At 44.6% G+C, this 10,536-nt stretch overlaps 1 protein-coding gene across 2 annotated transcripts in view; it reads right to left on the bottom strand.

Moving 5' to 3' along the window:
* Positions 1-200: 200 nt before the first annotated feature.
* PCSK5 (proprotein convertase subtilisin/kexin type 5) overlaps positions 201-10,536 on the bottom strand; it is a 466,280-nt gene continuing 455,944 nt past the window's right edge. For both annotated transcript variants that reach the window (XM_045882270.2, XM_045882271.2), the window contains 3 exons: positions 9,466-9,566; positions 5,675-5,861; positions 201-1,148 (listed from right to left, as the gene is read on the bottom strand). In XM_045882270.2, coding sequence (XP_045738226.1) covers positions 757-1,148; positions 5,675-5,861; positions 9,466-9,566 — 680 coding nt within the window. In that variant the 3' untranslated portion in view covers positions 201-756. The remainder of the gene's footprint in view (positions 1,149-5,674; positions 5,862-9,465; positions 9,567-10,536) is intronic.

The raw sequence follows: 10,536 nt of genomic DNA, 5'->3' as shown, positions 1-10,536 counted from the left end.
CTTGGAAATGTAGTGATTTCTGTCCTACTGGCTTGCTATCTATGTCCTGCCTGAGCTTGCTTTGTCCCTAGAACAGGATGGCTGTGGATTCTTGCAGAAGAACCAGAGCCCTGGGAGCACATGGTTCCTTGGTTCTAATGCTGGCTCCCTTTTCTTTCCTCACCTCCAAGTAGGGTGGGAACACCCTTAGCACAGGTAGTGTCTTCTGCTCCCCAGGGGCAGTCTGGAGGCGAGTGATAAAGGGCATGAGGAGGAGAACCCTCTTTAGCTGGCCCTAGCAGAACCAACCTTTGCCTAAAGATGGCTGACAGGGGAGAAAAATCCCCTGAGACAAACAACTCTTTTGTCTCCCCATACCCCCAAATCATTTACAGAAATATCAGAATCCCAGAAGGCAGCAAATATCTCCACAAGACAGCTGAGAAACAGGATTCCTGTAGGTCCAATACTTTTTAATCTCATGAAATGTACAAATCTCACTTTTTTCACTTCCTGTATTTTGACTTATTATTTTGAGGGAAATCTCTCTGAATTTTATCCTTGTTCCTCAGTTATGGTTAATTGAGTTTAGCCACTCAAAAGAAGTACAAATTATTTCAGCATTCTTACATACTCTGGTTGGACTCACGGTTAAGAGGACAAAGACAAACACCCACACATCAGCCTGATGTGTGGGGATAAAACTCCAAAACTGTAACGCTCGAATGCATGCCTGTGAGTGGAATGGAGAAGGGTGAGGGGCGGGTGGCCTCTTGTCTACTGGTAGGAGTAGCTCTCGTCATCGTATTCCAGCTCCTCCTCCTCCTCATCCAGCAGCCCATACTTAAATTTCCGGTAAACAGTGCCATCTTGGCCCATGTAGACAATGTCATCCTCATCATCCTCATCATAGTCCCGGTCCCTGTACTCAATCACCTGATCCTCTTCAAAGCTGGGGCTGCTCTTATAGGAAACGTATGACTTGCTAGGGTTAGCCAGCTTCTCATAGCCAGCCTTCGCTACTGGCTGGACTCGGCCCCGAGATTTCCTCCAGACAATCACAGCTGCCCCGAGCAGAAGCACCAGCATAACAGAGGAGGTGATGAACAGGGCTATCTTGGTCTGTTTGCCCGCAGGCCCAATTTCACTTGCTTGAAGGATACACTCCTCTGTTGGAAGAAGACCCCAAAGGAAGAGCGGAGAGGGGAAGGGTGGGAGAGAAGAAATGGAATGAGGAAAATTAGCTTCTGAGTTAAAAAGCTTTGCTCTATCTTTGAAAACGAAAATGGTAGAATCCCTATCTCTGATTTCCCTAGAGGGCACACCACTCGACAGAATTGTTCTGTGGACCCCCTGAGAGTCCCGGTCTGTGTCTGATGATGCCAACAAACCCTTCTAGGATGAAGGTCAGTTTGAGAAATAGAGTCCCCTCATCCTCATACCTCATGAGTCAGTCACCAAGCATCCAACCTGACCAATCGATTTTTCTATCTCCTTCTTAAGAGAAATATTCCATCTTGGGCCATGCTTCAGTTACTGCTAAATGCTCTATTTTTTGTTTCAACTCTGACTTTCTCTAAGACTGATTCCTCTCCCCAGGTACCCTTCAACCTGGTCCAACATTCAAGGTCAGAGAAGATTATTTATAAAGCCATTGACTTTTTTTTTTTTTTTAAGTAGCCTCTATACCTAATATGGGGCTCGAACCCATGATCCTGAGATCAAGAGTCGCTCTCTCTACTGACTGAGCCAGCCAGGTGCCCCCAAACCATTGACTCTTACAGTTGTGTGGGGCCTTAGAAATTAATTAGGTCAGACTCTGGAGAAGATGGTGGAGTAGGAGGATCCTAGGCTCACCTCATCACACCTAGATAACACCCACATCAGTGTAAATAACCCAGGAAATCACCTGAACACTGGCAGAAGAGAATCTCCACAGCTAAATGTAGAGAAAAAGCAAATCAGCTGGAGAATAGGGTTTGTTTTATTTTTCGTTTGTTAATTTTTTAAAGTAGGATCCACATGCCCAGTGGAAATCAACATGGGGCTTGAACTCATGATGTGAGATCAAGACCTGAGCTGAGATCAAGAGTCTGATGTTCAACCGACTGAGCCACCCAGGTGCCCCTGAAGATTTGTTTTATTCTTTTTTTTTTATTATTATTTTTTAAGATTTTGGAACACTACATCAAAACTAATGATGTAATGTATGGTGATTAACATAACATAATAATAAAAAAATAAAATTAAAAAAAGATTTTTAAAAAATTTTATTTATTTGTCTCAGAGAGAATGGGAGAGGACAAGCAGGGAGAGCGGCATGCAGAGAGAGAAGTAGGCTCCCCGCTGAGCAAGGAGCCCTATGCGGGACTCGATCCCAGGACCACGGGATCATGACCTGAGCCGAAGGCAGATGTGTAACCAACTGAGCCACCCAGGCGTCCCTGAAGATTTGTTTTAAATACCAAGTTAACTTACTCTGGTAAATAAGTAGAATTCAGTGAAATATTTAAAAAAAAAATTAATTAGGTCAGTCTCTTGCTTGACAGTTGAGGAAACTGAGGCCCACAGAGAGGACGTGAATAGCTGCCTGTCAGAGGCAAAAGCTTGTCTGTGGAACAATTAAAATTCAAACCCAGGGGCGCCTGGGTGGCTCAGTCATTAAGCATCTGCCTTCGGCTCAGGTCATGATCCCAGGGTTCTGGGATCGATCTCCACATCGGGCTCCCTGCACCACGGGAAGCCTGCTTCTCCCTCTCCCACTCCCCCTGCTTGTGTTCCCTCTCTTGCTGTGTCTCTCTCTGTCAAATAAATAAATAAAATCTTAAAAAAAAAAATCAAACCCAGGAATCTAAATTGCATGCTATGGACTGGAGGTGTTTGGTCAAACACTCTGACAGTTGTGTTTTTGGGGTCATGCATTCTGTAGCCCTAATCTGACAGGAAGAGAGGTAGCTTCTTTAAATTCTGATGACCAAGTTGAGTGATAAGGGACTCTTGTGTCATAATTAAGATTTCTAAAGTTGAGAGCTCTACTCCCTGTCGTTCATCCACCAGCCTCTGTTTTGATGCCTTGATTGAGAACACGGAGTAACCAAAACTGTCACAAAAGGAAGGACCAAGCCACAAATTCAGTGATGAGCTCATTTTTCTTACTTTTCACTCATTTATTCAGGTGGTATGATTTGGGTAAGTTACCCACTTTTTTCCCCCCTATTCTTCAACCTGCCAAATGGAAGCGTGAAAGAGAGTATGAGAACACCAGGGAAAAAACTAGCAGGCTCAGTTGAAATACAGGGTAGTCTTCCATAAGTGGTTTTTGAACCACCTGGGTCTGCCCCCAGGATTCTTTTATGAGATTTTAGGTACATTACATATACTAGCTTAATGGATGTAATTCTGCTGCCAATTATTTTAGGGGCCATTATTTTTGCTTATTACATACTGGCCAATTAGGTTTGATTCATCACCACTATGTATTGCCCTCTCTTTTTGCTAGTGATAAATAAGTTGCTTATTTTATCCAAACTTCCATCCTCATGGGATTTTTGCCCATCAAGCAGAATTTCCTCTTCTAAAATAATAGCACTATCATAATTGTTTTTGTCATTAACAATATCAGCACAGAATTTTTCTCTGGAGGAAATATTAAAGCACCAGAGGGATGGATACGCAATCTGTATGTGGTACTTGCAGATAAATACTGCCTAGGGCAGGAGAATCAATAAAAGATGTTTCGAGATTGTTTCAATTACTAGGGCGCCATATGCAATCATGTCTTACTCTTCTCCAGGCGTAGGTCTGCAGAGTCAGGGTCAGCCTCTGTGATCTGGTTTCTTTAAAGGAGCAGAGTCTCAGTAAAAATATGAGCAGGTAATCAAGAGTATTTAGACTTTTGCAGAGTTGCCCCAGGTGGATCTTCAAGTGCCACAGAAGGCCCAGGAAAGCTGACTAAATAGTTCTTAGTTGGAACAGTCTTAGAGAAACTCTGCACCCAACACACACATACTTCTGGTTTCATTTAAAGCCATTGATGTAATGAGGGTTATTATTCTTAGCTGACATAGCGTGGATATTAGGCAATCAGACCCTGAAGGTGGATACGTATGAGGGGCTGGAGAGACCAGCTGTTTTGGGGGGTAGGAAAGCTAAAAGAAGGAAATATTTCATTTTTGGAAAGATGATATTTAGAATTTAATTGAAAAGGCTAAGAAAAAAATAAAAAAGAAATGGCTAGTAGCAATTATGGGTCTGAGATTTACCTCACTTATACATGGACAGGCTCAAATAAATATGATGTCTCTTTGTCAGTCCACGATACATCTGAACCCCAAGGAAATGATCTGCTTCTGGACTAGAGAATGTATTTTAAGAAAACAAATATCTAATATATAATAAACATATAAATAAAAATATTTTATATTTATGTATTTAAGAAGGAATCACTCCATATGGGATCCTTCTGAGTTTGTGGCCTATGAAGTCCAAGTACCCATATACATATAGATGAGGTCAGGGGTAGGAGACAGTTGGGGGCCTGGGAATTGGTAAAAAGGGTTTTGTTTCTTTTTAGCCTTTGATGAAATTTCATTTTTAAAATGCCTTAAGTCTCTAAGGGGAGTCCTAGAATTTGGCTAACTTCCATAGAATGAGTCTACAGCAGAATCAAGGTAATATTGGCATCAGCTTTTTGGATAGTTGTTTCTTTTCCTTGTTTTTCCAGGAGAGAGGAATAAAAAAGAAGAAAGTAAAGTTATAAAGATGAGATTCTAGGGGCGCCTGGGTGGCTCAGTCGGTTAAGCGTCTGACTCTTGGTTTCGGCTCAGGTCATGATCTCAGGGTCGTTAGATTGAGCCCCCACGTCAGGCTCCACATTCAGTGGGGAGTCTGCTTGAGATTCCCTCTCTCCCTCCACCCTTCCCCCGCTCACTCACTTGCTCTCTCTTTCTCTTTCTCTTTCTCTAAAGTAAATAAATAAAATCTTTTTAAAAACATGAGATTCTAGACAGACTTGAGTTCTTATCTTAGAGGCAGACACCAGTGGAAAGAATGCAGGCTTTGCAGTCCAAAGGGCCTACAGTCTAATTCCAGATGAGCCCTTAACATTGCTATGGACTTGAACATGCTAATCAAACCCTTTGGGTCTTGGTCTTCTCATCCGCAAAAGGGAATTAATAATATCTACTTATAGGGGCGCCTGGCTGGCTCAGTAGGTAGAGCATGCGACTCTTGATCTTAGGGTTATGAGTTAGAGCCCCACTTTGGGTGTAGAGATTCCTTCAAAAAAATCTACTTAGGGGCACCTGGGTGGCTTCGTTGGTTAAGCGGCCAACTCTTGATTTCAGCTCCGGTCATGATCTCAGGGTCCTGGGATTGAGCCCCGAGTCGGGTTCCACACTCAGCAGGGAGTCTGCTTGAAGATTCTCTCTCTCCCTCTCCTTCTGTCCCTCTCCCCACTTGTGCTCTCACACTCTCTCTGAAATAAGCAACTCTTTAAAAAAAATAAAAAATAAAAATAAAAATAAAAATATCTACTTCTATGAGTTGATTGACAGAAAGTTTTAGGTACACAGCAGGCATGCAAGAAGAAGGTAGCTTTACTTATTCTCTGGAACTCTCCTCCTCTCCCCTCTGCTCTCATCCCCCTCCAGAGGACAGGCCCTTCCTCTGCAGGCTGCTCTTCCTCTCTGCTCACCTGTGGTGTTCCGGCAGTCACAGCAGTCCTGGGCGTTGGCGGGATCGGACATGTTACAGCAGTGTAGGCAACGGTTGTCATCCATAAGCAGCACCAGGCTGGCGGGGCACATGGTACAGTTCTTGGTGCCAGGTCCCTTGCATTCCACACAGCTCTCGTGGCATTTTTCACAGTTAAACTTCTCGCCCTGGTAAGAACAATTGGGAGATTCTTTTTGAGTGTGGAGGAATCAACAAGCCACCGGAGTTCCCAGGTGGGAGTTCCATCTTGTCTCCATGAGGGAGGGAGGCATGTGGGGGACAGAAGAAAGATAGCTTGTTCTGGGTCCATTTTAACTGTTCAGGGTGAAAGAACAAACTGTCTGCACTTGGAGGAAACCATCTCTGGGTCTCTCCATCTGAGATTTGCTGGTAACAGTAGTGGGAGAACAGGCTTCTAGAATGGCTCAAGTTACCAACTGACAGCTAATGGGCTGTACCTGGTCAAGGAAAAGTTGTATCTGGCTCATTACTAAAATTGACCTTCATACTTTAAAAAATTTTCAATTCTTTTGCCCACATTTCAAAATTGGGATATTTCACTTGTCAGTCAGTTCCTAGTTTCTCTTTAAAAACTAGACTGTCAGCACGGTCATCACTCCCACATGGCAACATCCCAGACAGCTGAGGGGCAGTGACCCTCTTTTTGTGCTCTCCTAGTTGATAGAATCCCCAGCACTTGCTCCAATGTCACCAACAAATTCCACTTGTCATCAAGTCCTCGCTGGGGTTTTCTTTGACCCAACACCCTTCACTCAGGTACACTAATCAGCTTGGCCTCTGTGGTTGTTAGATGCTTGTGGCCCTGCCCCATTATATTTGTGACTGGTTAGCTAAGACAGTGAAGTAAGAGATAAGGAGAAAGTGGCTTCCTTCCTGACAAGTTGCTGCTCCAGTGATGCTAGAAATGTAGATGAGGGAAGAGGTCTTCCTCTTTTCTGTGTTTTGGAAGGATGGTAGAAAAATTAAGGAATGGAAATTGCCTTTATGGAGCACTTGGGCATGTTTCAGGTGCTGATAAGGTGCTTTCTCAGCTGTTATTATCTTATCAAATCCTGGGTTAGCTGTCAGGATCCCTGGGTTCAGTCCCAGCCTTGTTACTTACTACTCATGTGATCTTTAGCAAATTATCTAATCTCTCTGAAACTGAGGAGTTTCTCCAAGGTGTAAGGATGTGAAGAGAGCTCCTATGTGAATAGGTTGGGTCATGTTAATTTCACCGTGGAGAGATTTACTTAATTTCTACAGTTTGGAAACACAAGAAGTTAGTGAACTCAGAATATCCATGGTTTCTAGGCAAGGAAATGAAATATATCTCTCCTAATACACTGGGCAGGGGTGGAGGAAATGAAAGACCAACAGCAGTTGTGTAGTTTTGACATTATTCAGGCATTTCAGGTTAGACAGCAGAGGGGTAGGAGAGAAGATATTTCTTCTCTCCACGTGCCGGCGCCAGAACTGCAGTCCGACATCATCGCCATCACTGGCCTTGCCGTGAATTTGGATCGGGCCAAGGCTGGCTTGCTGGAGCGTGTGAAGGAGCTGCAGGCTGAGCAGGAGGACCGGGCTTTAAGGAGCTTTAAGCTGAGCGTCACTGTGGACCCCAGATACCATCCCAAAATTATTGGGAGGAAGGGGGCAGTGATTACACAAATCCGCTTGGAACATGATGTGAACATTCAGGTTCCAGATAAGGACGATGGGAGCCAGCCCCAGGACCAAATTACCATCACAGGGTATGAAAAGAATACAGAAGGGGCGCCTGGGTGGCTCAGTTGGTTAAGCGACTGCCTTCGGCTCAGGTCATGATCCTGGAGTCCCTGGATCGAGTCCCGCATCGGGCTCCCTGCTCAGCAGGGAGTCTGCTTCTCCCTCTGACCTTCCTCCTTCTCATGCTCTCTGTATCTCATTCTCTCTGTCTCAAATAAATAAATAAAATCTTTAAAAAAAAAAAAAAAAAAAAAAAAAAAAAAAAAAAAAGAAAAGAATACAGAAGCTGCCCGGGACGCCATACTGAAAATTGTGGGTGAACCTGAACAGATGGTTTCTGAGGATGTCCCACTGGACCACCGTGTTCACGCCCGCATCATTGGCGCCCGTGGCAAAGCCGTCCGCCAAATAATGGATGAATTCAAGGTGGACATTCGCTTCCCGCAGAGTGGAGCCCCAGACCCCAACTGCATCACCGTGACGGGGCTCCCAGAGAATGTGGAAGAAGCTGTCGACCACATCCTCAACCTAGAGGAGGAATACCTGGCTGACGTGGTCGACAGTGAGGCCCTGCAGCTGTACATGAAGCCGCCAGCCCACAAGGAGTCCAAAGCGCCATCCAAGGGCTTTGTGGTCCAGGACGCTCCCTGGACCGCGAACAGCAGCGAGAAGGCCCCTGATATGAGCAGCTCTGAAGAATTTCCCAGCTTTGGGGCTCAGGTGGCCCCCAAGACCCTCCCATGGGGCCCCAAACGATAATGATCAAAAGGCAGAAACCTCTCCAGCCTGCTGCCCCAAACCCCACCACACATGGTTTGTTTCAATCTGACCCAGCAGCTGGACCCTCTGTAAATTGTTGACGCCTCCCCCTCCCCGAGGTCTCGCAGTGAAGCCGGGCGTGCCAGCACCCCGCGTGCGCTCAGGACCTGCTCCCTGACACCTTTGCTCTGGGACGGCTCTCCACTCTTGTGAACACTAACAGAGGTAATTGGACATTTCCCTATAAGCGTCCTGGCTCCTCCAGCATGTCAGTAAGGCTCTGGCCTCCACTGTGAGAGCTGCACAGCTGTGGCTGAGTCTACTTCCTGTGTCATGACCTCAGGAAATAAATTTCCTTGACTTTAAAAAAAAAAAAAAAATTTTTTTTTTTTCCAGCTGCTGGGTCAGATTGAAACAAACCATGTGTGGTGGGGTTTGGGGCAGCAGGCTGGAGAGGTTCCTGCTTTTTGATCATTATCGTTTGGGGCCCCATGGGAGGGTCTTGGGGGCCACCTGAGCCCCAAAGCTGGGAAATTCTTTCTTTTAAGATTTATTTATTTATTTGAGAGAGAGAGAGAGAGAGGGATTGAGTGGGGGAAGGGAAGAGGGAGAAGCAGAGAGAATCTCAAGCAGACGCCACGCTGAGCGTAGAACCCGACCTGGGGCTTGATCCCAGGACCCTGAGATCATGACCCTGAGCCAAAATCAAGAGTCTAATGCTTAACTGACTGAGCCTCCCAGGCACCCCAATATTTCTTACTTCTGATATAATATTCTTTTTTTTTTTTTTTAAGATTTTATTTATTTATTTGACAGAGCCATAGCGAGAGAGAGAACACAAGCAGGGGGAGTGGGAGAGGGACAAGCAGGCTTCCCGCAGAGCAGGGAGCCTGATGTGGGGCTCGATCCCAGGACCCTGGGATCATGACCTGGAGCCGAGGGCAGATGCTTAACGACTGAGCCACCCAGGCACTCCCTGATATAATATTCTTAAGTGGACCTGAAACTTCTAAGGTCACGAGCAATGAATGTAGAGGTAAATCTGGGGTCCTCATTATCTAACTTCCCCATTATTTATCTCAGGTCATCTCAGTTCCTTTGGCTGGGATTAAGGCTACAGATGGGTAACACCATTCTTCTGTGATGCAGTGGTAGAAGATTATAAAACTAGAGCAAGTTTAGGAATTTTAGAACTTCTTGACTTTGCCCAGAATGACCTGTGGGAGCAAGCTCCCATGGCTCTGCAGAAACGGGGGAGGGCAGAGCATGCCCAGCTCTCAGTACCTCTCCCACTCTGTACTCCCCCACCAGACAGTCCGAGATGCAGATTCCTCCCACTAGGTGGTAACTCCACACACAGGATAAGCAATTCAATGCTCCTTTTCCTGAAAGAAAAAAAAAAGAGTGATTCTAAATTATGAGGGCTGACCTTAGATTTCAACCCCTGTCTTGGGTCCAAAACTCTTAAGGAGCAAGGAACATGTCAAGCAAATTGAAGCAGAAGGATGAATTGATTGAGGAGATGGGGGAAAAAGTATCTACAAGACACTGAGTGCAGACCTAGAAATTACCAGTTAGTCCAATCAAAGTAAACTCTCATTTGGAAATTGAGGGTTTGGAAGTGATAGATCTTTTATGACAGCAAAAAGAAAGGTTTTCAGAGAATGAGAAGTCATGTAGAAAGGTTATAAAACTTTTGTCATTCTGCTTGTTGTTTAACTAATATGGAGGAGGAGGATGATACCAGATGATTTGGAGGGTTCTGATATTCAGTTGGTGAGGAAATCATGGTTAGGCAGATTCTAAGAAATACTAGACTTAGAATTTAAAATGCCATGGTTAAAAGAATTTAGCACATCATTTTGTCCAGTTGTTCTTAATTTGGGAAGGGTGGTGGTGGTGGTGATAGATTCCTTTGAAATTCTCTTGAAAGCTAAAAACTTTCTTTTCAAAAATTGGACATACTATTTATTTATTATTATTATTCTTTATTTACTTTTTTTTTTTTTTTTACAGAGGGAGAGAGATGGGGAGGGGCAGAGGGAGAGGGAGAGAAAGAACCCCAAGCAGAATCCACACTCAGCATGGAGCCTCACACAGGGCTGGATCTCACAACTCTGAGATTGTGACCTGAGCTGAAATCAAGAGTCAGATGCTTACCCGACTGAGCCACTCAGGTTCCCTTATTTATTATTTTTTAAATAAATGAAAAGTAAGGCCCAGATATGTCAAGTCATTCATTCAAGGTTACATAGGTAATGGTCAAGATTCAAATTCAGTTTTGTTGACCACACAGTCCAATGCTCTTTCAGTCATACTCTCTACCTTAACACCTTATGACCCACGAAGTAGAGG

Source organism: Mirounga angustirostris, unplaced genomic scaffold, assembly GCF_029215605.1.
Source record: "Mirounga angustirostris isolate CCGP_5_RB_7025 unplaced genomic scaffold, mMirAng1.0.hap1 SCAF_15, whole genome shotgun sequence".
Classification (NCBI taxonomy): Eukaryota; Metazoa; Chordata; class Mammalia; order Carnivora; family Phocidae; genus Mirounga; species Mirounga angustirostris.
The sequence above is the reverse complement of the archived record's forward strand: the minus strand, read 5'-3'. Positions and strand labels throughout refer to the sequence as shown.